This window comes from Eleutherodactylus coqui, chromosome 1, assembly GCF_035609145.1.
Source record: "Eleutherodactylus coqui strain aEleCoq1 chromosome 1, aEleCoq1.hap1, whole genome shotgun sequence".
Taxonomy (NCBI): domain Eukaryota; kingdom Metazoa; phylum Chordata; class Amphibia; order Anura; family Eleutherodactylidae; genus Eleutherodactylus; species Eleutherodactylus coqui.
Genome location: NC_089837.1, coordinates 502,834,979 through 502,862,187, shown reverse-complemented (window position 1 = coordinate 502,862,187; position 27,209 = coordinate 502,834,979). Strand labels below are relative to the sequence as shown.

The 27,209-nt window shown below is 44.2% G+C and overlaps 1 protein-coding gene across 4 annotated transcripts in view; it reads right to left on the bottom strand.

Annotated features, from left to right (window-relative positions):
• LOC136614048 (leucine-rich colipase-like protein 1) overlaps positions 1 to 27,209 on the bottom strand; it is a 463,073-nt gene that overhangs the window by 22,746 nt on the left and 413,118 nt on the right. For 2 of the 4 annotated variants that reach the window (XM_066594095.1, XM_066594094.1), the window contains exons 2-3: positions 11,851 to 11,973; positions 10,774 to 10,893 (exon numbers count right to left, since the gene is read on the bottom strand). In XM_066594095.1, the coding sequence (XP_066450192.1) occupies positions 10,774 to 10,893; positions 11,851 to 11,973 (243 nt within the window). Of the gene's footprint in view, positions 1 to 10,773; positions 10,894 to 10,983; positions 11,048 to 11,850; positions 11,974 to 27,209 lie in introns of those variants that run through there. The other 2 variants (XM_066594096.1, XM_066594097.1) reach the window with 2 other exon arrangements.

The window sequence follows — 27,209 nt, the reverse complement described above, 5'->3', positions numbered from 1 at the left end:
ACTCGCTCCAAGTCTCCAAAGAATAGAAGATCCCACTCGAGGCTGGAATTCCCACAGAGTGCTCCTGAGTTACCAACGACGTCACAAGTCACCAAATGAGACCTCACCTTGCTATATCAACAGGAAGCAAGCCTTCCCTCACAACTTGTTGAGGCGGGCCGGTTCTTGGGCAGAGTTACCAGCACCAGGACAGATAAGAGACTAATGCTATATATTCTCTAGGTTTTTCCGCTCTTGTCTCTCCTGCTCCCCCCCCCCCTTTTTTTCCCTTTCTCTTTTCTCTGCTACAGCATTACGATCCTGATATGGAACTTGCTCAGAGACATTTGGCCTCAGAACCGACCTCACGTATTTTCCATTGACAGGCAAGGAAGGGCTAAATGGCTCAATGACAAGTACTTTATGCTAAGACTGCTCGTATTTTTGATAAGTACTGTAGCATATGTGAATGAGAACTGTGTTTCTTGCTCGTTTCTACTACATGACCTTCTATGCTTGCTCGGGTGGGTCCAGCCTGGAGGTCTGAACTCCCTCTGCCCCTTCCCTGTCTGTCTTGGCTTTGGGGGGCTCGGGTCACCCCACGGGGCCCCTTAGGGCCCCCTGGGGTCACCTGACCCCGAACATGATGCTGCTTTAACTGGTGATGAGGCGGTGGGACATCCGGCTGGAGGCTAAGGCAGTTTATCTGTAGATTCTCGGCTCAGATATTAGTGAGCAATTAATCATTGAACGAAGCACCCAGCCAGAAGGCCATCATCAGTGGAGAAGTCCTCAGATCCTATAAGCTCAGAAGCGATTGGCTCACGGTTCCCGATCGCATGGTATGTGATGACCTATGCGTCAGAAATCGCTTGGACTCGCCTTTAAATGTTTCTTTTCAGTTTGAAAACACAGCTGACCTGTTTAAGTTAAAGGGGTTGTCTCGCGGCAAACCTCAAAATTTTACATTACCCCATTCCCCCTGTCACCCCCCTGGCCTAAAATAGCAATTTAAAGCAGTTTTTAAATCGCTTGCTACTCACCGATCCGACGAAATATAGAGTTATAAAATTCTTCTCCCAAGATGGCCGCCGGTCCTTTCCCAGGGATGCACCGCGGGTCTTCTCCCATGGTGCACCGCGGGTCTTCTCCCATGGTGCACCATGGGCTCTGTGTGTTCCATTGCCGATTCCAGCCTCCTGATTGGCTGGAATCAGCACACGTGACGGGGCGGAGCTACGCGATGGCGCGTAGAAGGGGGCGGAGCCAGAACGCCGCTCGTGCCCGGACGAACCAGAAGAAGAAGATCCTTCTGCGCAAGCGCGTCTAACAACGCCAGAAGACATCAGAATTAGATGGATCCATGGCGACGGGGACGCTAGCAACGGAGCAGGTAAGTGAATAACTTCTGTATGGCTCATATTTAATGCACGATGTACATTACAAAGTGCATTAATATGGCCATACAGAAGTGTATAACCCCACTTGCTGCCGCAGGACAACCCCTTTAATTTTAGTCTTATTTGTGTGGTTGCATACCTGCACTAAGTAGGTGCACACCTAGTTCTAACTATTTGTTAACACAACTGTTAAGCTGTTTGGGTTGGGCTGCCTCCTTTGCAGACCTAACTTAAGAACGCTGTATTACCTGACCCCTAGCCCTAGTTTGAACCCCAACCTCCCCCTCGACTCTACCAAAAAAGAGTGACATCAGTAGGCACTCCTGTTCTGACACTCACAACTGTAGTAACCTTGCATATATACAAAAACTTAGCTCTGAAACTAAAATGACCAACGAGCTCATCTTTACCTCACTAAACGCTAAAGGCCTAAACACACCTCAAAAGAGAAGCAGAGTGATGTGGCTCCTGAAGAGACTAAAAACATCTATCGTATTTCTCCAAGAGACACATTTTAAAAAAACAGTGCCTCAAAGGTTCCCCAAAAAACTGTTTGATAGATGGTACTTTAGCAACCATTTCAATAGCGCATCTAAGGGTGCAGCTATAGCTCTTCACCCTTCAGTCGCATTCAACGTGATTAGCAGCCTCTCTGATTCGGAGGGCCGAATGTTGTTCTTGAAAGGCACAATTCTGTCGGAAACCTATACTCTCGCAAATCTATATGTACCAAACAACAATCAGGTATCTTGGCTGTTAGAAGCCCTAAATAAACTCGCACTCTTTGCAGAAGGCAAAATAGTAATAGGATCAGACCTTAACCTCACCCTAGATCCTTTACTGGACTCTTCCTTGGGAAGATCCCAAATTTCACAACGGGCACGCAAGAGACTGCACAAAGCACTACACAATCTAAAAGTCACTGACGCCTGGAGAACTCTGAACCCTTTAACTAAGAATTATTCTTTTTACTCTGCAGCACATAATTCGTTCCAAAGAATAGATTACATCCTTATCTCCTCCTCTATGATTCAACATATAAAAAATGCTATATAACGGTTTCCGACCATGCCCCGGTATCAATCTCACTTAATCTAACTCTTCCATCGCATAAATCTTGGAGTTGGAGATTGAACGAATCTATCTTAGAGAACCAAGAAGCATTTAAAAACATATCCACCCACTTGAAAAACTTTTTTAAGGAAAATCTACATGACCCACATAAACACCCAATAGATTGGGAATCACATAAAGCCTATATTAGAGGTATCCTTATCGCCATTGGCTCTGCACAGAAAAAACAAAGACTTAAAAAGATTGAAGATATGCTGTCACAAATCTCAAAACTAGAACAGATATCAAAACATAAAAAAGCAGAGGAGGCCCAGCCCTAATTAGTAGACCTAAGGGAACGCCTCAAGGACATACTAAATACCAAGTTTGCAAAATCCCTCCTGTACTACAAACACCAACTCTTTGCACATGGCAATAAAGGTAACCGTCTTATGTCTGCCCTAATAAAAAAAAGCCAGGGGAAAAACACATATTCATAATATAAAAGACTCGGCTGGGGAGAAGTACAGTGAGACTCAAAAGATAGCAGAGATCTTTCAAGCCTTTTACTCAAAGCTCTATAACTTGAACCTATCTGACAGACAGGCGAAAGATAAAAAAGATAGAAAACTGAAAAAGCTTTTAGCTTCGCTAGACCTTCCCGCCTTGAGTCAAATAGAGGCAGATTCTCTGACCTCCCCAATTTCCCTCAAGGATCTAACTTCCGTTTTAAATAGTTTCCCCCTACACAAAAGCCCAGGCCCAGATGGCTTTCCCTTAATATACTATAAAAAATTTCAAGATATGATCCTTCCATATCTGGCTATGTCACTCAATGCTCTATTAGAGGGAGCGCAGCTACCTAAACAGACACAGGAAGCTTATATTACCCTTATTCACAAAGAGGGAAAGGATCCCCTTTTATGCGGCAGTTATAGGCCAATATCCCTTCTAAATATGGGCTAAAATTCTTTCCAGACGAATAATAGACAGTACCGGAAGGTCTTCCGGAAGGGAGGTTATTCATTCCCAGAACCTTGAGATTAGTGGTTTTGGAGGAAGTGCATTCGTTAAGATCAGCAGGGCACCCAGGCATTTGAGGAACCCTGAATTTATGTTTGCGTCTTTATTGGTGGCCGCAAATGTCGCAAGATGTTAAGAGGTTTGTTAGGGCCTGTTCTTGTTTGCGCCCGAGAGAAGGCTGTTCGCCGACGTCTGGAGGGTCCGCTTCTGCCTTTACCAATATCAAACAAACCGTGGTCGCACCTTTCTATGGATTTTATCACTGACTTACCGGAATCGTTAGGTAACTCCGTCATTCTAGTTGTAGTCGACAGGTTTACTAAGATGACTCACTGTGTTCCTCTTAAAAAACTACCTACTGCTTCTGAGTTTGCCACCATTTTCATTAAGGAGATTGTTCGATTACACGGCATTCCTACCAACTTTGTTTCGGACCATGGTGTCCAATTCGTAGCTCAATTTTGGCGAACATTTTGTAAGAGGATCGGTATTGAGTTATCTTTCTCCTCCGCCTTCCATCCTGAATCTAATGGGCAGACTGAACAGATGAATCAGGAGCTTTTCCAATACCTTAGGTTGTTTGTGGGTGACAACCATGGTCATTGGGAAGAATTCTTGGCATTGGCAGAATTCGCCATTAACAATCATGTACATTCTGCTACTAATAAGACTCAGTTTTTCTGTAATTTCAGTCTGCATCCTCGATTCTCAGTTTTCAATTTTCTTGAGTCAAACGTTCCGGCGGTAGAGGATCGTATTCAGGAATTTCAAGAGATTTGGAATAATTGTGCGTATTAATATCGAAAAGGCATGTAAGGACATGCAAGATCGTAGCAGAAAGAGGTGTACTATTTCTCAGCCTTTTTCGGTGGGTCAATTGGTGCACTTGTCTACCAAGAACCTTAAATTAAAAGTACCTTCCTCTAAGTTCATGCCTCGGTTTGTGGGACCATTTGCTATTACTCGGGTCATCAACCCGATAGCCTATGAGTTAGATTTGCCCAAAACATGGAGAGTCCATGATGTTTGAGCGTTCAGAGAAGGACATTGTAGCTAAGATTCTTCAAAGTTTGTGGTTCCCCACCTGGTCAGGTGATTCTCCCCTATCCTGTCAAATTTCCCCTATTTTGGAGGTATATTCTGACCACTAATTTTTCCTCAGTAACACTTGGGCACATTCTGGAATGGGAACCTGAGAGAGCTTCTTCCCGCCGGACCATTTGGAACTGTTTGGAACTAGTTAATAAAAACCCATATATAAAACGGTAAACAGACCTGCCATCATGAATATGAAACGTATGTCCTTTAATGAGAAGTGGCTTAATTCTCCATACAAACGAGACTTCCTATGGAAAGATGCTTAAGCAGCTTGGGCAGACATCATTTGTTTGCAAGAGACTCACTTTACAAAAGAGAGACATCTAAGGTTGTCCCACCCCAAGTTTCCAATGATGTTTATGTCAAATACGGAAAAGAAAAAAGCAGGTGTTCTTATATCAATTAGAGATTCTATTGATTTCAAACTTGTTAAATCCAAAATAGATGAAAAGGGGAGATATATAATACTAATTTGTGACGGTAATGGGTTTCCTGTAACATTGGTAAATATGTATGTACTGAACAAAGCGCAAATACGATTTCTTAATAAGGTGATGAGAAAGGTTAAGAAAATTCAAAAGGGTCAACTTTTATTTTGTGGATATTTTAATATAATTTCTGATAGAAGTATAGACACCAACAGAATGGTAGCACCTACACTAGCACCATGGCTGCTAAAAGAGCAACTCTATGATACATTTAGATGTATCAATGCAATGCGAAAGAGTACTCTTTTTATTCCACGAGGCATAGAACCTTTACTAGGATTAACATGATCTTCGTGGATTTCTTTTTTTTGTTACCAAGAGTGAAGGAGGCCTCGATTGCAACCACCTCCTGGTCAGATCATGCACCAGTTTTTCTTAGGATTGTCTCACTCTAACTATATACAAAAGGTTTGGCGGAATAACTCCTATTTAATGAAGGTTGACCCTTACAAAAGTCAATTGTGTACAGCTATCCAAGAATATTTTGCAATTAATGATTTACCTTTTACTGTGTGGAATGCTCATAAATCAGTAATTAGGGGACTGATGATCCAACAAGGGTCCCAATACAAAAAATAAAATCCTAAATGACCTGCTATCATAATTAAAAAATCTAGAACTAAAGGTACAGAAAGACACGACAGATAGCATACATAGGAAACTACTCTGTGTAAGACAACAACTGAGGGACCACTTACTATTGGAACATGACAAACAACTCAAAGCCTATAAAACTACCTACTATACAGCTAACAACAAATGTAATAGCTATATGGCTCGGAGAGTAAAACAAATAAGGATCAAATCCAAGATTGCATTTATAAAAGAACCAGGCTCAGAGCATAAGCTTTGCAACCCAAAAGATATAGCGGAAGCTTTTAATCTGTTCTACACAAAGCTTTATAACTTAAAAGATGAACCTCTAACAATTCAACCGAATGAGGGGAGTATAAACGAATTTTTGAGCAGTATTAATCTCCCGACAATTAGTCAGGAATAGAGATGAGCAAGTATACTCGGTAAAGGCAATTGCTCGAGCGAGCATTGCTTTTAGCGAGTACCTGCCCGCTCGAGACGAAAGGTTCAGGTGCCGGCGCGGGGGAGCGGTGAGTAGCGGCTGTCAGCAGGAGAGAGAGAGGGAGAGAGAGATCTCCCCTCCGTTCCGCCCCGCTCTTCCCCGCAGCTCCCTGTCCGCCGCCAGCACCCGAACCTTTTGTTCCGAACCTTTTGCTGCTGTGATTCTTTTTTCTTCTTGTCTATTTCACAAATAATTTACTTTATTATCATGCAGTGCAACGCGTTTTGTCGCTTAAAAATGCGACTTTATCAAGCACATTATAACATTAAAAGACGTTTCCTTATATAGTTATAACACTTACATGGGAATGTAGCGCCCATCACCAGCACCGTTTCCGAGTACGTCATTGGGTCACGTGACCTGCATAATCCATCATGTGACCATGCAAAACACGTAACTACGTCATGTGTCACAAAACCCGAGACCGACTAGTATGCCCACATCAGTTGAACTTCATCGTGAGGATCCGCCCACATCTCTGTACGAGTCATACTGACGTATTATCACATATGCTCACGTGGTAGCGGGGTCCGGAGGGAACTACTACATAACAACATACAAGTGGAATGCACCTATCATGTGCATGCCACAAGTACTTTCTTTTCGCCATATTAAAATATACAATAAAACACCATTATATAAATGTATTGTACAATCTGATACACAAAACTTCATTATAACCCTAATATTGCTTAACTATCCTAATTAGATGCAATATGATAAAATATTGATATACTTAATTGGTATGTATATAAAATACTAATGTAATTACATTTAAAATACTGTATATATATATATATATATATACTGTAGATATATATATATATACACACACAATTTAAAAACTTGCATCCTAATCATATAAAAATATAATATGTCTATCCAAATGTAAAATTCATGCAAAATACAATTGCTCTAATAAATTATACATCTATGCTTAGATCTGTTCCAACATTTCGTTAAGACCATTCGCCACTAGTGTGTTGAGCCTGAAAATCCAATATATTTCTTTTTCTCCAAGTTCTTGTACGGATTTTAAATATATGAATTCCAGTGGTGTGACTTTCAAACCAGTATTATCACTATTATGCTGATTCAAGAAGTGTCGGGATACACTATGTTTCAAGAACCCTTTTTTAATGTTACTTCTATGTTTACAAATTCTTTCCCTCAAGGTGTTAACGCTTTGCAATCCAATTTTGGATCCAGCGATTTCCTAGGGGGGGTTCTCTTTCTGCCATTATACAATGGCGCCGTCTGCTGGCTAGAGACAGTACTGTGGTATGGGACATGCAGAAGAGGCCCCCGACAACACAGCGACCAGTAATATACAGTAAGAATACCCTGCCGGACGTCTTCCAACATCAGAGCTGTACAGCCTTCAATCAGAATGTCTTCAGACGTCAGATAGTGGATTGGAAAGGGTTAATAGTTCTGCCTACATACCTCATATTACAAGGACATTCCAGCATATAGATAACCAATTTTGTTTTACATGTCAAACATTGTTTGATTATTATTGGTTCACCCTCTTCTAATGCAATCTCTTTTCTTTTGTTAATTATATTGAAACAACACTTGCATTTCCCCCCCCACATTTGTAAACACCCATTTCTCCTTTTTGTAATTTATGATGGTTATAAATGCTGTTTTTTTTTTTTTTTCTGCAGACCCCATTATATTCTTCTTTAGATATCCCCCCCTCTTTCCATTTGATAAACATATTTTCTTCATTTTTAACGTGTGCAAGTTCTGCTTTCATCCATCCTGGTTTCTTTAAATGCTTCCTATTTTTCCTTTTTTTAGGGATTGTTAATAGAGATGAGCGAACGTACTCGTTACGAGTACTTACGCACCCGAGCACCGCCATTTTCGAGTACAGCAGTACTCGCGCGTAAAGATTCGGGGGGCGCCATGGCGGCACGGGGGGTAGCCGTGGGGAGTGGGGGGAAGAGGGAGAGAGAGAGGGCTCCCCCCTGTTCCCCGCTGCTCCCCCCCGCACCGCCGCGCCTCTCCCCGCCCCACGGCGCCCCCCGAATCTTTACGCGCGAGTACTGAAGTACTCGAAAATGGCGGTACTCGGGTGCGTAAGTACTCATTACGAGTACGTTCGCTCATCTCTAATTGTTAACGATTGTGCTTTGAGAATCTCATTTTACAATATGTCCCAACCTTCTTGGACATTTCTCTCCTTAAGAACATCCAGCCATTGGATCCTTCCTACCCTCTTTCTGAGTTCATTACAATCTGCCTTTCGGAAATCCAACCTTGAGGTCTGAGTTTTCTCAGGTCTTCCTCCCCTTTTTATCCAAAATTCAAGGATCGCATGATCAATGCCTCCTGAGGTCCCAGCCACCCACTCACTGCTGGTGAGTGACCGCCTGAGGTAGGGCAGGGAGAGGATGCCACGCCTCCCTGCCGCTGGTCGGTGCCATCTGCCGGAGTCCGCTGGCTGGAAAAAAACTTTGTGCTCTCTATCAGTGGAGCTGAGGAGAGGTGAGGGAGCTGCAGTCCCTATTACTATATGTGCCGTTGATTTGCTGTGTCTACTGGCGGTAAAGATCTATGCATCCTCCGCCATGCGCCGCTGGCCATGCCCCCCAGATTGCCTTTTAATATAGGGCTCCTTTTGCACATGGTAGAAAATTAATTCTGTGAATCCGCCCTAAAGTTCTGCGCAAGAACTGCAATAAAATCAGCCCAGCATCAGCGCACACCTTGGACCCGCACCTATCTGGACCCCACTGCCTGGTCTGACTGGATTTAGTGGCCAGATGTGTTGAGCAGTGATAGAGATAGCCAAGTAGTCCTATAATATGGCTTCTGCTCCAGCCACACGTAGTGGTGTATACATCAGTCTCACTGTCCTACCGGTGGGCTTCTTTACATTAAACATAAAAGCAATGAGTGCTGGACCGCCAGACTGGAGGAGACGGGAGGAGGATTCAAGATAGACAGCCTGCCGCATGCCGTGCTTTATAGAAAAGTCAACTCATTAAAACACAGTCACAGCAGGCAGCACAAAGGGGGCGCTATTACTGTGTAGGGAGGCAAAAAAGTGGCAGTGTAACTGTGTGTCCAGGTACTGTTAGTGTGTGGTGGGCCCAAAGGGGGCACTATTACCATGTGTTTCAACACAGAGGGAACTATTACTGTGTGAGGTCACAAAGGTACAGGGGCACTATTACGGTATGTTATGGTTCCGTCTACAGATTTGTTAGCTTCACATACACAAGCCTCTAACGGGTTAAGTAGATGATGGGGTTAATGATGACACTAATGGCATCAAGTTTCTAAAGTTTAAAACTAAAATCACATAAGGCGGCCATATTTACTGATAGACATACAAGAGCGGGAACACCCCAGCTCCCCGCAGCAGGCAGAAATGGTATATGGGGGAGGGGCGCCGATGCAGAATACTGATGTACGACCGCTCTCACACCAACTATACACTGGTGGGGGGGTGCTAGTATTATACCTGCACATGGATAAGGCTTGTATAGGGTGCCAGTCACACAGATACGTGTAGTGCACCATGCAGAAAGCAGCCTGGCCCTTAAATGCTGGGGGGCCCGGGGTGTTAGTGCTTTGTACACTTACACTATACAGGAAGCCCACCTGATGTACTAGTAAGGGCGTCACTAATAGTCTGTAACCCTGCATGGTGCACTACATGTGTCTGTGTGACTGGCCCCCTACACAAGCCTTATATATGTGTAGGTATAATACTAGCACCCCCCCCCCCCCCCCCCCCCCCACCAGTGTATAGTTGGTGTGAGAGCGGTCGCACATCAGTATTTTGTACCGGCGCCTCTACCCCATATACCATTTCTGCCTGCTGCTTGGATTTGATCCTTTTTAGTGAATTGCTTGGAGAATGTAATATCAGCGTGAGGCCGGGGGTCCTGTTACCGAGAATGTCCCGTCTGTCTTTACATCGCAGCACATTTTGCTCTGCTGGCTAACACTACGGCTTATTGCTTGTACAGATGAAACACGCGGTTATAACATGTTTTATCTGTGATACCCGTGTGCCCAAAAACTGCATTGAAAATGTGACATGCAGGAAAAAAGCGTCATACACTAATGTTACGTGGACAAGTACACTTCCAGGAGGAGTAATAGAGGAACAGCATCATATACGATCCTCCAGGATCATTATTTTATGGCCAATACAAATAGTTACTTAGATCTGTCTGCAGACGGACGGACGGCTCTCGGGTCTCCTTCTCATGGCAGAATTTTGCCACTGAATTGATAGAAGTTTCCGCACCCGATTTTGCAGTAAAATGCGCCATTTTAGCGTTCTATCGCTGCTCCCCAGATCTGTGCTGTAGCTCATATAGTAGATTTTTCTTCATGCAGATCTTCAAATCTGTAATGCGGCAAAAATAATTGCCCTGACAATTCACGCGGAGACGAGATCTGCTGGCGAACACGGATTTGTCCCGCCGCCAGGAGATAAACCCATCTGTGTGCAAAATGATCGTCCGCAGAATCGCAAAGCTCAGCCACAATATTCCACCGAGGTTTAAACTGTCAGATCTACGTGGATAAATCTGACGCGGATCTGACGGATTATAGACCGTGCGAATGAGACCTTGTACTGTATGCGGAGGAGAAACCAGGACAGCAGCGGCATGCAGGTACTCACCGGGCCGAGACAGTTCACTCCCAGTCCTCTTTCTACACATCTGGTTCTGGAACCCACGACGGTAATGACACAACATCCGCTGTTACATTCATTACTGCGAAAACATGCACCGCCGTCCTCCTTAATGTAAAAGAGGAAATAAATGATTAGTGAATTTGTTTCTAAGGCGTCACATTTACATCACAGGAGGAAGTAAAGACTGTTACAGACTTGCCAACTCTCCTGTAACATCCGGGAGACTCCCAGGCAGAAGGGAGACCCGATTACCGGAATAGTTGTCAAATCTGCCGTACGTCACTGAAGTCTAATGGAAGGGACCCTATACAAAGTTTGTTGAGAAATTGGAACGCACGTTGCGTTCCAAACAAGGTCATGTGATTTTTTTCACGTTAGAGGGAATCGAGCCCCTCCCCATTAATTACGTCAGAGGACATCCCATGATGCCGCTGGGTGACGCCTCGTTGGGAGTAACCTTTATGTATATATCTGTTTGTGATTCCTTGGATTTTAGGCTTGTACAAGGCCCGTTTATGTGCTGAAATAAACCTGATAGTTTTATGAACTGAAGATCCGCTCACTCGTGGTCCTCCGCAGCGCCGGCTACATTGTCTTTCCGACTTCGGTTGTTACTTCACGGCGAGCTCCTGGTCACCCAGCGAAGCTAGTATACCCTGGACATCTCTCCATCACCAGGTGGATTTTGGATAGAGTGATTCTTACACGCTATCCTGGACAATGGGTGCCGAAGGGCCGTCCCTCAGCAGGGTTAACCCTTCAAGCCCCAGGTGAGTTTTCATTCACCTTCCAAACTTCGTGTCTAGCGCATTCTTACTGTATATTTTCCTACAGTTCCAGGAGGAGTAAAGGAGGAACAGCTGTAGGGTTATTTGATCGCTCTGCTTATCTCATCTGTAGGGCATAGAATTCAGATGTTTTCTGATCCGCACTGTCAATTCTCGGTGATGAAACCACGCCAGGCGGCCGCACATGGATCTGTCCCGTACCAGAGGGTACATCCACGTACGAATGAGTCTGTCCTCTGCGCACACCACATAACAACTGGTTACAGGTACTCACCGGGCCGTAGCAATTCACAAATGGGTTGGTGCCTGAAACACATTGACCGGAGCCCTGGAGAGAAGATCTGGAGCAACATCTGCTCTGACATTGAGAATTAGTCATACATGGACCTCCCGGGGGCTAAATGTAAAACAGAGGAAATGTTTAGTGAATTTATTTATAAGGTTTCACATTTATTTCATATGAGGAAGTAAGGACAATTCATACTTGTCCCCCCCCCCCCCCCCCCCCCGAATATCCCAAAGATTTCCAGGATTAGGGGAGATCTTACAGATTCACGGTTGTGAAATATACCGCATGTTGCTGAAGTCTCTTGGAGGGAAGCCTTTTATAGAAGATTTCTCTTGGCCTTACTCCTCTCTATGGGGAGAGAAAACTGCAGCAGAGATGCAGGCGGCGAAACACTCCAAAACCTGCGGCAAAATGCTGCGGGTTTTATAGCTGCGCTTATCCCACGGAAATCTCGCAGTTTTTCGGTGCGGCCAAAACCGCAAGATTTCTGTAGGATTTCCATCCCGTGTGACCACAGGCTTAAAGCTTATAATACCCTCTTCTTTTTAATAAAATAAAAAATATAAAATTTAAATAGCAAACATACTAAAACTCTAACTTTACCCCATAGAGATGAGCTAGCATAGCCCGGTCGATGTACTCGCTACTTGACTCGAGCACCATGCGGTGCTCGAATAAATTTAACCCTCTCCTCTCCACGTTTTCAATGGAGCCGCGGCTGCTGCCGGCAGCTCCACTGAAAACAATGGCTTGCCGGCACCCCTGAATTGTTTTTCATGGAAGGGCTTTATACACAAGCCCTTCCCTGAAAAACACGAATTTTAGTGTAAAAATAAATAAATAAATAAACTTGCCTCTCCGCCACTGCCATGTCCCCCGCGGGGTTGAAGAACACATCTGCCGCATGCGGCAGATGTTTCCTTCATCTCCGCTAGTAAAAAGAATTCCCTGCTGTTACATCTGCCACATCTGTGACAGATGCAGCAGAGGAATTCTTCAATTCCCTACCGCAGCTGTCACACATGACAGCTGCGGTAGAGGATCCTGCTGCCGGCACCCGGTAATTGTTTTTTAGGGAAGGGCTTTAAACATAAGCCCTTCCCTGAAAAACAATAATTTTTTACACTAAAATCATTGTTTTTCAGGGAAGGGCTTATATGTAAAGCCCTTCCCTGAAAAACAATTCATGGGTGCTGGCAGACCATTGTTTTTTAATGGAGCCGCTGGCAGCAGCTGCAGCTCTATTGAAAACAATGCAGGGCATGGGTCACCTTGAAAAATGTTCGAGTCTCCCATTGACCTCAATGGGGTTCGTCACTCGAAACGAGCTCTCAAGCATTACAAAAAGCTGAGCTTGAGTAACGAGCACCTGAGCATTTTAGTGCTCGCTCATTTCTATTACCCCACCCTTATTAAAAAGTCAAGAAGAGAAGGAAAAAACCTTAACTTTCTCTAAAGGAATCAGTCATATATATTTGATGCAGTCTTAGGGTGTTCAATCCGCCACTCCCATATCTTATGAAATTTGGCAGGGCAACCTGTAGCCATGTATGTGAGATTATATAGAGGGGTGACACTAGTTATATCGTGCAGCCAGGCAGCTCTAGTGGGGTTTAGGCTGCTTCCAGTTGAACAGCATTACTTATTTTGCATAGAGCAGCAATAACAACAATAATTGTACAGTCTGCGCGTCGCCGCATCAACCAGGATGTCAAATGTCACATTTTTGGTGTGTTTTGGTGAACTTTTTGCCCCATTTTGCTGCAGTCAAATGTTGTAGGTCAATATTGAAATTTAAAATGTACTACAAACACTACATGGTTTGTGACCGTTCATTTTTAATTTAGGGATCAGAAGCATTTTTTGCAATCCCAGCAGGTTGCAGGTTTAACAATTTTTCGGGTCTTTTTTTGTGTAGGACTCTCTGCAGAAAAAAAGCATGTAAAAATGTGACCTTAAAAAGACACCCTTTTGATCTTATTGACAGCCCTTTTTTTATCTGACATTTCTCATTAGGGTAAATGTCAGGAAGCTGTTAAACACTGTAAATGACTGCTATGAAACATGTGCATTTCTCTAAAGTTTTATTTGTATACACTTTTAGTGCTGTTTGACAACATCTATTTGGTATATGTGTTTAGATGGTATATACAGTGTGTGATATGTATACATGCGTGTGTGACATACACTGTATTTTCTGGACTAGAAGTGGTGGGGTCTTTTACTCTGAAGTGACCTCACCAAGCTCCTCTGCCTCTCTCTGCTGTGATCCCACTCGGCTCTCTGACTGCTCCCCATCCTGGTCGGCTGATTCCCCAACACTAACACGAGAGACCGAACCCCCTCAGAGTCCTGACCATGGAGCTCGGCCTCCTATAGCGGAGGCGCCCTGCATGTTTTCTCTTGCACTCTGCAGCTGGTGGTGACATTGACAGGACAACCTCCGTTCTTGATCTAGCGTCACTAAGCAGCCTGCGCCACTTCCTATTGGCTGAGCCTGCGGCAGCTTCTATGGTAGCTAGGATTTGGATAAAAAAAGAGTTAATGCAAGTAAGCTGGGGTGTTGTAAAAAGGAGGGCAGAAGTATGCCTATTTTAAGAGTGGGAAATGAGACAGCAATTGTAGGGTTAAAGAGTTACTACACCTGTGTAATACTGTAGTGAAATGCAGTTTGCTTTTAGATAATAGAAGAATGTATTTTTGTGGATTCCTTTTGTTTTGGTTCAGTCTTTTGTAAACTATTCCAACTGGACATATATATATGGATGCAATAAAGTGTCTATGCCTCCTGAAGAACAGCCCGGTGTCATTGGACTCTACAACATTTCTGGGGACCGTTTGGAATTAGGAGGGTCAGAAGAGGGTGATTTTGCCTCCTGCTATCTCATAGGTTTGAAGACTGATTGACTGAGAGTGAAGATCCACTTGGGTGCCAAGGAGATATTTTCTACATAGCAGGAAAACACACTCCTAAAGATTCAGACTGTAACTGCGACGTATAGGAACCGTCAGAGGCACGGAAATCATAGACGAACAGGTGGGAATTCACATTGTAAGGTAGGGGACCTACTGTTTGGTACGGCAGAAGTAAGAGACCGATCATCTCCTAAAAACTGACTTCCTTTAGTAGCCTTCATTGCGCAAGGTGAAACCTTGTTCTGTATGGTAAGGTTGGTAGGATTGGAATTGGTAAATTAGAAGAACTCTGATACAGCAGAGTCACATGTGTGTACAAGTACATATATACTTATGTACAGTAATTTAAAAGTTGTCCATATATAAATAATGGGCATTGAAAATGTGTGCTTTTTGCTGCACAAGACAAATAGGATGTAATAGTTAGTTTTGTGAATTTGTATGTTAGTGTGAAGGGTCCATGAAAGTGTGTGTGTGTGTGTATATATATATATATATATATATATATATATATATATATATATAATGCGACGTGTACTGTGGGAGCAGTTGATCTGAAGTGCAAAAGATATGCTTAAACAGTTAGGGTTGAAGGGGTGGAACTAGATATGTAAGGAAAGGGAGGGAAGTATAACAGATATGTATCCATTTTGTATCTATCATCCATCTTTTATGCTTCAGTCTGTCATATTATATTGTTGACATTTTCCTTTATGAGAACTTTGCAGATGACCACGTTTGTTAGTCTGTGTAAGAATGAATAACTGTGGATTTGCAAAGATGGGTGGAAATACAGTCTTGTATAGAGCCCTGAATAGAGAGGGTTAATAGTTTCCTTGCTTCTCAGACACTCAGAGATGTGGACAAGAAAACACTGATTAATTTCAGGATTAGATTGTGGCTATTCTTCTTTATTATGATTTGTTTTGCTGCGTACGGCCAGCGTTAAATCATACACGCTTGTCTGAATGAGGCCTTAATGTCATGGAATGCATGGATACTCTGCACTGAAAATCCCTCAGCTAGCAGATTCACTAAGTGTGAGACCGCCCCGCTATCACCCTCTCATCGCAATCACAGGTAGGGGTAGCAAGGGCAGATATAAACCCCTAACACCATAGGGCATACGTTTATGTCCTGGCTGTGGGATAGTTAACGCAATAGGACATAAACTTACACCCTGTAGATGGCGCCGGTTTGGGAGCTGAGCCTGTGCCATCCTGCAGTGGGAGCTGACTGTTACCGATAGCCGGCCTCCAGCTGCAGAAGCAGGGGTACATAAATACAGCGATCCCCACTGTTAACCCCCCATATGTCGTATCATTGGACCCCCACGGTATAATCATAGAGGGCCGATAAGATTGCCATGGCGACAGGACGCTAGATACTGGCGTCCCTGCTTGCCATTGCCTATGATCACTATTACAAGCGATACATATTGCAGTACAGAAGCCCTAATCGTAGCGATCAAAGCTGCTATGGTTCAGGTCCACTACAGGAACCATAAAGTGTTCCTGTAGTGTAAAAAGAAAAATAGTGTTAAAAAAAAATGTAAGAAAAAAAAACAAAAAAAACCAAACTTTTTTTGCTCATTTTCCTTGTTTGTTTAAAAAAATTTAACTTTTAAGAAAAAACCCACATATTTGGTATCATCCTGTCCCTTATCACCTGTTCTATAAATTGAACTCATTATTTATCCTGTCCAGCAAAAAATGTAAAAAAAAACGGAGGCAAAATGCTTATTTTGTTCGTTTTAACTCACAAAAACCGCAATAAGGCTGGATTCACACAAACGTATATCGGCTCGGTTTTCATGCCCAGCCGATATACGTTCGTCTCTCTCTGCAGGTGGGGAGCCTGGAAGAGCCAGGAGCAGTGCTCTGAGCTCCCGCCCCCTCTCTGCCTCCTCTCCACCTCTCTGCACTATTTGCAATGGGGAGAGGCGGGGCTAATTCTCGGAACTTAGCCACGCCCCGCCTCCTTTCATTGCAAATAGTGGAGAGGGGGTGGAGAGAAGGCAGAGAGGGGGTGGGAGCTCAGTTCTTGCTCCTGGCTCTTACATCCTCCCCCCTGCAGATGAGGACACTGTATATCGGCTCGGCGTGAAAACCGAGCCGATATACAGTCATCTGAATCCACTCTAAAAGTGACCAAAAAAGCCGTATGTACACTAGAATGGTATAATTAAAAACTTCAGCTGGTCTCGCAAAAAAAAAAGGCCTTCAAGGAGCCCATTCATAGAAAAATAAAGTTATGGGATTTTGATTGCAGCGCTGAAAAAATATTTACAATTATTTTAAAGAAAAAGGAGTTTTATTGTGCAAAAGTGGAAAAACCTAAAAAAATTATAATATTTCTGTATTGTCGGAATCGTACCAACTGGCAGAAAAAATGTATTGTGTCATTTATGTTGCTTGATTAATGCAGTCAAAAAAAAATTAAAAAACAATGGCAGAAATGTTGTGTTTTCTCAAAATTGGTAGCAATAAAAACTATGGTTTGCATCAAATTCATTGAATTCAATAAATGACCGAGAGCTGCCTGTGATTAGCTGACGATGTGACCAATCACAGGCAGCACTCACCTGTCGTACATTGAATGGCTGAGCGCTGCCTGTAATGGCTGAGTGCTCAGCCAATCAGATACAGCTCTTTCAGCAGGCAGGGATTTTAAATTCCCGCCTGATGAAAGAACCTCAGAGCAGTGCAGGGGGCATATATCTATATTACACCGCAGTTCGGCACTATACAGCAATTCCAGCAACCTCATTGGTTCTGATTCACAATTCCAGCAATTTCATTGGTCATGTGGCTTGTGTGACTCAACCTCATTGGTTGTTTGGGTTCTCTGATTCAACCTGATTGGCTGTTAGTGCCGAACTGGGGTGTAATATAGATATATGTGTGCAGGGAGAAGAAGCAGCTACACGTGGCTGAGCCCCGGCAGCGGCAGAGAGGTGAGTATATATATTTTTTTACTTTTTACACATGCTATAGATGATTTTCAGGTAAGGGCTTATATTTTAAGCCCTTCCCCGAAAATCACTGTGGGGTTGCCTGTGTTCTGCATACCCTGCTCGGAACGCTCAGCTGGATACCAGCTGAACTCTCCGAGAAGACAACAGCTGTGTGCAGAATATAGCGGTCCTGTTTGTCTTCTGCATACAGCGTGAGCCTTTATTGAATGCTCAAAACTGTCACTCAAACTGCTGTTTGAGTGAATTATGAGCGATCATCTTGCTGTGTAAATGCACACAACGATTACACAGATCTGTGACTAAAAAGCTGTCTGATTATTTTCAACTAATTTCCATGTATTGGTGTGCTGAAAACACAAAAAAAGTTAAAAAAAATTCTAGACGTCAGGATTTACCACAAAATGCAAAATTCTCTTCAAATTTAGCAAATGTTTCTCAATTTTTGGTATTTTTTTATCTTAGGGTTTTTAACTAAATTTAAAGTAAAAATTATTATTAATTAATTCACATTAGTGCATTTAGGACATATGATGCCACAAAAACATAACTTTCAAAGAAAAGAACTTCCAGAGTAAGCTAACGGAAACCAGCATCAACATGTTGCAAGCTGACCACGCAGGCTCTGACATGCATGGGCTTCATTAAAATTTTTTTCTTGGTTCTCACCTGTGGTACTATTGTATCTTGACGCCACCAGAAGTATGGGTAGAGACAAGATACAGGGTGCTTGACAGGGTGGTGACGCCTCTAGGAGCTGATTGGCTGCTATGAGCAAGGTCCAAGCATGCCGCCGCTATCACTCTCCCCGGAACAGCCATCAGCCTTCCTTCTCCCCATTGCGAGCTGCTAGGCGGCACCTGTGCTGACAGTGTGATATTGTAGCCGCTCTAGGAACCCCCCTGCTGTGAGGCTGTGCCCTCCCACCTCCCCTAGTGAAGCACTTGCGCTGTGACTTACGAAGCCGCAGAGCATCTCCCCTGGCCATCTGCTCCCTCACAGCTCCCTCCACAGACATGTCTGTGCCACCTCTCAGCTCTGTCCCAGATGCCAGCTCTCTGCTGCTGTGGCTGCTGACAGCTCGCTCCCCCACTCAGTGTCTGCCGCCGCTGCCAGTGATGCTGGCTCTCTGCTGCTGTGACCCCTGACAAACGGAGAGGGAGTAACTCCCACAATCTCTTCATGTTAGCACGTCATTTTTAAATCGTGTTTCCCCAAGATAGCGTTATGGCTCCGCAGAAGTGTATTAATTTGCCTGAGAGTTTCTGTTTCATTTGTGGTGAATGTACAGTGTTGAAGCAACAGGTGAATTATACGGACTTTGTGAAAAAAGTATACTTTGTATACTTCGGACTAAAACTTGAAGATCAAGATAAAGTTTGGGCGCGTCATAAAGTGTGCAAACTGTGTGTTGAGGACCTCCGAAATTGGTTCAAGGATAAGAAAAAAGCTTTCCATTATGGGATTCCTATGGTATGGCGAGAGCAAAAGCACCATAGTGATGACTGTTATTTTTGTTCATGCGATGTGAAAGGGTATAATTCCAAATGGAAGCATTCCATTTCATACACCAATCTTCATTCAGCAATTTGGCCCATACCCCAAGGCACAGATATACTAGTACCCAAGCCCGCTGCTACCTTGGAAGAGATACCTAGCTTCCGATGAAGGTGGAGTCATACCTGAACCAGATGACGAATCAAGTTCTGACTTTGAAGATGATATAAGACCAAATTTTTTTTCCCAGGAGTTGAATGATTTAGCAAAAGACTTGAATCCTCCCAAAGATGCCACTGAGTTACTTGGTTCATGGCTCAAAAGCAGGCATTTATTATTGCCAGGAGTGTCTTTTTCATTTTTCAGACATCGTGAAAGGGAGTTCGTTCCTTACTTTACTGAAGAAGACAAGTTGGTTTATTGCATCGATGTTGAAGGTTTGATGGGTCAATTTAAAATCTTAAATGATTCAACACAATGGCATCTTTTCATAGATTCTTCAAAAAGAAGTCTCAAAGAAGTTTTGCTCCAGAACGGCAGTTTTTACACTTCCATCCCTGTAGGTCATTCCATACACTTGAAGGAAACCTACAAGACCTTGGAATTGGTTCTTCGGAAACATAGATATGAAGACCATCGTTGGCAAGTGTGTGGGGATTTAAAGGTCTTGTGCATGCTGCTCGAGCAACAAGATGGATATACCAAATACCCTTGTTTTCTGTGTCTATGGGACAGTCGAGACTAACAGAATCACTGGAGCAAGAAGAGTTAGCAGCCGAGGGTGCTCACAGTCGGTAGAAAAAATTAGAAACTTTGGTACCTCCACATAAAGTTCTTCTACCACCCCTGATGAAGAGTTTGTCAATACCATGATGGATTCTCAAAAAAAGGGCGGATTGCATTTAATGAAGTCGTAGAGAAATTTTTAGGCAGTAAGAAAGATCCTGACTACAAAAAGATCGTCGGACAAATGCTGAAAGCATTTCAAGCTTTAGGTTGCCTGATGAGTTTGAAAGTACATTTCCTCCGATCCCACCTGGACTACTTTCCTGAAAATTTGGGAGCCGTGAGTAAAGAACAAGGACATTAAAGAGACAGAATGAAGATACCAGGGAAAATGAAGCATTGCGATGAAGGCAGACTAATGTTGGATGCTTCAGAGAGACATTCCAGATGCTACTCACAAGGTAAATGTACCAAGAGGAGTCTCACTGGGAAGAAGAAACGTTTTTAGTGTGTTTTAGTGAGCTCATCTCAGTTCAAAAATGATTTTCATGTAAAATTTGTAATTAGAAATTAATTTTATAAGTCTATTTTCATTTATTTCCAGGTATTGCCTTATTTAACAGATAACTGAATTGTCAGGAAACGTGATGTCCAATGACAAAACGGAGGTCATTTTCGGATTCAGTATACTGAAAAACATAAGGATTACGTGGAATAATCAAAACGGCTCTTAAAAATGTATTTTGCAGATCTGTGTTATTGCTCAAAAGATGTCTTTATTATCCGCTGCCCTCTTAAAGAAAGTGTGCTTTGGGATGCTCATGTATGAAAAAACCATCATGTGGAAGCATAAATGTGGCAGCTGTGAGCGGGCAAGAGTACAGAATCCTGTTTTATACAATGCAAGCCATTTGTAAGCCTTATCTCCGCACACAATGTAGATACCTGGAGGCAGAGCTACAATGGTATTACTCAAGATGTGCATCACCCAATTCATTTGGGCTCCTATTCTTCTGGAAGGATCTATACTCTTGCAAAACATGTAAAATGAATTATATGTTATTTCAAGAATGTCCCATAATCCAGAATTAAGAGGCCACATTCACAGGCCTCTCAAGGTCTGTAGTGGAGCACAACCTCCACAGGTGCTACACAGAGGCGTAACTTGAAGCTCCCGGGCCCCGATGCAAAGCTTGTAACAGGGCCCCCAACTATAATGCTTTACTTATAGTACTGGGTTCCCTATATGGAGACGAGAAGCCTTATGGGCCCCCTAAGGCTCCTGGGCTCGGGTGCAACCTCATCCCCTGCATCCTCTATAGTTACTCCCCTGGTGCTACACCCTGAGCCCAGCACAAGATGCAGCCATTGATGTAACAATTCATGTCTAACTACAGGTTGGGGTCCTAAAAGAAACTATGTTGAATCCCATTTATATTACTTTTGCTTGGATTCAAAGGAGGGGAAATGGCCACAGTAACCACTGAGCAGCCCGAAAATACTCTGTATTGTAAATCACTAGAGCCCACAGAACAACATGGCAACATGATGGCATTTGAGTATGTTAAAGATTGTTCCAGATACTATGAAGATGGACAAGTAGAACAGGTTATGCATTAATTGTAGAAAAAAAACCCTCTATTCCAGGGACTATATCCAAGGAGGCTGGAGTTGATGGTGCTCACTACAATGTGTATATTGGCTTGAAGGTAAGACAGTGTTGGTGTCAGGGATTGGTTCCAGGAAGAGGACAATCCACAGTCCTACCCGCAACCCCTGTCCCTACCTACTTGCCCCCCTGGGATAACCACCAGGGCGACAATTGGGCGATGGACCCTACACTTACTAGCGAAGCGGGGCACGGGGACAGGAATGGACAAGCACTGAGACAAATGAACACAGAGGAGCGTCAGATGGTCCCAGTTGGCAGCAGGAGGGTATGCGGTACAAAAAGGGTCAGGCAAGGCAAGGTTCGATTCAAGCAAAAGTCGATACTGGTAGACAGACAAATTCCAAAAGACGCGAGTGCAGCTGAGAACAGCCTAACACTGGCAAGAACAGGAACACACAGAGAAGTTTAAATGCTGTCAGAGCTCCTGCCCCAGCACCCGATTGGGGCAGGGAGTCTGACAGCAGCAGAGTATTCACAGCGGCGCTGGGGACCCTGCCCCCAGCCCTGCAGGACAGGCGGAGATCAAGACGCACGCCTGGTTGCCATGGCGCCGAGGATGTGGCACAGGGCGGCACCCACCGTGACCCTAAGCAACCCGGGGCTAAGAAGGAACGCAGCAGCCAGGGGAGGAAACCAGGACCAGGGCTCCCCTGCACCGCACAGCAGCAGCCTGGGTGACAGGACCAGCGGTGTGGGCAAGGAGGCCCCGCGATCCGCCGGTCTTGACAGTTGGCACTGACTTGAGGTACACTTTTGGAATTGCATTCGATTTTTGCACTTTTGTTGTGCAGTGGAAAGTTTGTAGGGTCATTGCGTAATTCAATCTACAATGCAGAAGCCGTATCTTTGTTGTATAGGCTCTTCCTACACAGGTAGTGGTCATCAAGGTCTAGGCTCACACCAATATGTAACTCCTGAGGCTCCAATGAATCGGAGATTAGACACAGTAGCCTGACTCTGCTTGACTGAGGTAATGGCTATTAACCTGGCTGCGCCCTAAGCAGATGTAGATATCTCTCTGTTGCTTAAAATTGTAGAAATAGGCCTCGAAGTGAGACAAGGAAGACTGGCAAAAGAAAGGAGTGAACAGAACCCTGATGGGGTCTGAAGGAAGGATCATCTCCTGTGCCTCCCCCACACGCTCTACTCCATGATGTCACACCTGAGCCATGAGCTAACCCATCAATCCAAGGAGCTAATGTTTGGTATAGTGTCTTCTGCTTGGATTATCTCAGGGTTTAACACTGCTGCGACACAGTTTGCACAGCGCTGCATGGTATGTGCCCACTACAATCCAGGCAAATTGGACAAAGTACCTTCTTGCTGTTACTTCAGGGCCAGACTATCAGTTTAGTGACTGCAGATTGGCTGCATACAGCTACTAAAGGTAGGTGTTTGGGGGTTTGTGTTAGTTTGCATAGACCTCTTCTCTCATCAGCTAGAGATGTGGATTGTAAAATTAAATAAATAAACATGCCAATGTCAAAACTACAGCTAAGAAATTGTTAAATTAAGTTATTTGTATATGATGTACCAGAAGTCATAGAAAATAATACAGACACACATTTTATTAGCCCTCTAGTCTATCAGAACAGTGCTTAATCAAAAGAATAAAAACCCTTTTACAGGCAATCATTATCACTCAAAATTCGTTCAAACGATGGCATATAAGCAATCATCATTGTGTGTAAACACTTCCATCGTACACTTTTTGGCTGAACTATTATTAAAATCCATCTTTCATCTGGAGAGAGATAACAGAGATCGCACACTGTATTCTCAGTAGGGTGCTGGAGATTACATTGTATTCTGCTGGCGGCCAGTGCGAAGACAATGCAGCTGTGTGCAAAGTGTAGCCCACATGCTGGGCTTTGCAAACAGGCCCTTTTTTCACTCAAATGAAGTTAATAACCTGCTAATGGACATTAGTGTCCATTACCACTTTATGCAAAACGATGGGAAAAACTGTCAATCTTTCCATTGTTTGAAAGATTGTCTTTGCATATAAGCAGGCCTTTAGTTGAGTCCCTATGGAGTTTTGTTTAGTAGGGCCCATAACAGGTCTATACTTTCCCAGCATGAATAACTCACTTTATATGCAAGTGCTTTATATCAGGAGTTAATTTACTGATGGCAGTATGAATTATACCTTATAAACCCTGCAAACTGACCGTACACAACCCAAGAGCCAGACAACAGACCTAGGACTTTCGCCAGGCGATAGGAGGGTGCCACAGATGACACTTCCACCCTGCTGTGGCCATATTTCTGGAAGCTTGTCACTCTACGCATGACTGAAGTTTGAGGATCTGCATGGGTGGAAGAGGTTGATCTTCAGCTCTACTCTAGTCATTCCAGAGGTTGACTAGCCTACATACGGTACAAAAACGAGGATTACCGTTATGCTATTATTATGTCTAGTACAATGTGAAAAAGAATGGATAAAAGATATTGGATGTGTCATATGTATCATGAATGTTCACTTGGGGCTAGTGAACCCTAGGACCTCAGTGTATCATACATGTTATCAATCTGTGGGACAACATAACACTGTAGAAAACTGGGCAACAACATAGGATCTCCTGAGTTTTAGATGACAGATGTCTGGCATCTTAGATATTTGGCCAAGGCCAATTAGTAAGCTTCATGTAAAGTAAGGGCCATAACTAAGCTTGCAGGGCTGTAAGTGGAGGCCAGACGTGAATGGGTTAACAGGGAGGGGATGTAAGGGGATTAATGAGGAAAATAAGGAGGGGTTAAAAGAAGAAGGGAAACAGGGAAGAGCAGTTAAAGGGGTTGTCCCGCGCCTAAACTTTTTTTTCTTTTTTTCATAGCCCCCCCGTTTAGCGCGGGACAAACCCAAGGGACGTGATAAAAAAAAAAAAATTGTACTTACCTGAATCCCGTCTTTGCAGCTTCTTTCTTCTTTGCAGCCAAGATGGCCACCGGGATCTTCACCCACGATGCACCGCGGGTCTTCTCCCATGGTGCACCGTGGGCTCTGTGCGGTCCATTGCCGATTCCAGCCTCCTGATTGGCTGGAATCGGCACACGTGATGGGGCGGAGCTATGCGATGACGCGTAGAAGGCGGCAGAGCCAGAACGCCGCTCGTGCCCAGACCGAAGAGAAGGGAGAAGACCCCCTCTGCGCAAACGCGTCTAATCGGGAGATTAGACGCTGAAATTAGACGGATCCATGGCGACGGGGACGCCAGCAACGGAGCAGGTAAGTGAATAACTTCTGTATGGCTCATATTTAATGCACGATGTATATTACAAAGTGCATTAATATGGCCATACAGAAGTGTATAACCCCACTTGCTATCGCAGGACAACCCCTTTAAGTTACATCACAGACAGCTGAGAAGAACAACAGGAGAAGATGGAAGATCGATGGAGAGGAGTTTTTTCATACCCGATAAAATGGAGCATCTGATAGAAGAATTACATTCTGTTGCAGCCGTCAGAATTGAAGTCTGGCTTCAGTTAGCAGTGAGGGAAGCCTTATCGCCACCAGGGACAGCACCCGAGTCTCCGGCTATGAGTGAGAGCAGAGTAGGGAGAGAGATGGGGAAAGCCTTTCACTGATGCAAGTGAGCTGGGAGAAGAGAGCAGTGAGGAACTCCCTATCAGGACCACGGACAGCACCCGAGATGCTGGCAGAGAGGGAGAGCAGAGACAGGGGATTGTGGGCATCTTGAGCCCCGACACTGTTTTCAGGCACTGACGACATCTAGGGAGCTCGTCCTCAGTCCCTCCAGGTCAGCCTTCTGCTGGTCCACCTGCCAGCTTGGCGGGCATGCCTGGGAAGAAACCCGCTAAATGGCAGGGCCCTGCGCTGCGGTCCCGAGCTCCCTCATGAAAAGGGTTGGGACTTAACTGGGAGCTGACACCAGAGAGGCGTATTAGGTGTGGGGGGATGCTTATCTGGCAATACACTGGTCAGGGAGCATCTTCGCCGTGGTGCTACACTATCTGAGAACGATGCTGGAAATGAAAGTCCAGAGAGAGAGGATCCAGGGGACACGACTGCGGCACCTGGACAACAGCCTGTCAGTCCAGCAGCGGTCGGTTCCATCTGCAGGGAGATCGATGCCAGTTCCAGGAGAGGAGGATACGTTGCGGCTGTTTCGGAGTCCAGATGGGAGAAGTTCCTGTGGTGGAGGAAAAGATGGTGTGTGTGGCAGCGTTTATGTTTGTTACGAAGCAGCACGTCTCAGTGAGAGGGTCAATATGGACAAGTGGGAGGGAATAAATTGGGCATCTGCTGGTAATTCAATGAGGGTTAGTGCAAATTCAGAGTGAGCTGCAAACTCAAGCATATATGCTCGCATTACAGTGGCACATCACATGGTGCAGCCAGATGTTTTAAAAGAAGAAAGGGAAAATGGCCAGCAAGTAATGAAGAAAGGGATAATGCGATGAGGCTAGCAGAAATGCTGCCTTATCTAAGTAGGAGTCTGGATGCCGTTAAAGTGGAATTGTTACTGTTAGGTTTCCGTGAAGATTTTGATATCCACCTCCCACCCCCCTATTACATCATGTTCCTTTTTCTACTAAGATTTGCTGTCTGCTATGATGTATCCTGAGGTTGTTTCATAAAAATTGGGGAAGGAAGTGAGTTTAGGCCTGATGGCAAACTGTTGGGGGTTGTACCTAAAAAGGGCTGAATAGATTTCGGTTGATCCACCATTTGTCATACTCAAAGGGAGCGTCGGTCAATGATGGCATGGATTGTGAACTTTGTTTGGTGGTTTATACATCATTTTATGCGGCGGTAAATTGGGTCGGCTTTTCGCCTTTTACCAGTGCATCCTGACAGCTGTCGTTTGTTGGGGTGTTATTGGGAAGGAAGGTTTTTTGCAGACAGATGTTTGCTGATGGGATGCGCAATCTCATTCGCATACTTTGAGACATTCAGTTCATTTTTGGAATGGGTGAAAAAGGAGGTGTGGGCATTGACTCAGTTATTCATTATTCAGATGATTTTTTTGTGTATGTACAAAATTACCAATGTGTTCCTCGTTGTTAGCTACAGTGGAGTGGGTGGCATATCGTTTTGGGGTGCCGTTAGCCCCGGAAAAGATGAAAGTACCGTCGACTTGCTTTGATTTCCTGGGCATTACCATTGATTTGTAGGTCATCGAGTATAGGCTGCCAGTAACAAAATTACAGGATTTGCGACGTAAGTTACTGCGGGCTTGGCAGGTCAATATAGGTTACGTTGCGAGAATTGCGGTAGCTTAATTTTGCATGTCGAGTCATGCCAATAGGTAGGGGTCTTTGCAGAATGCTGGCGGCGGTGGCAACGTCAGGAGCACAATTACTGCATCATTTTATTCGATTGGGGAGAGAGCACAAGGAGGAATTGGAAGTTTGGTTGCCTTTTTTCGAATAGTACAACCAAAAATCAGTGATGATTTCGGGGGTAGTAGAAAATGATTGTGAGCATTTTATGGATGCAGAGGGCAGCAAGAGTTTTGGGACCTATTTTCCAGGGCAATGGTGTGCAGGGAGTTGGCCGGTGGAATGGAAAGAATCGGGTTTGGTTAAGGATTT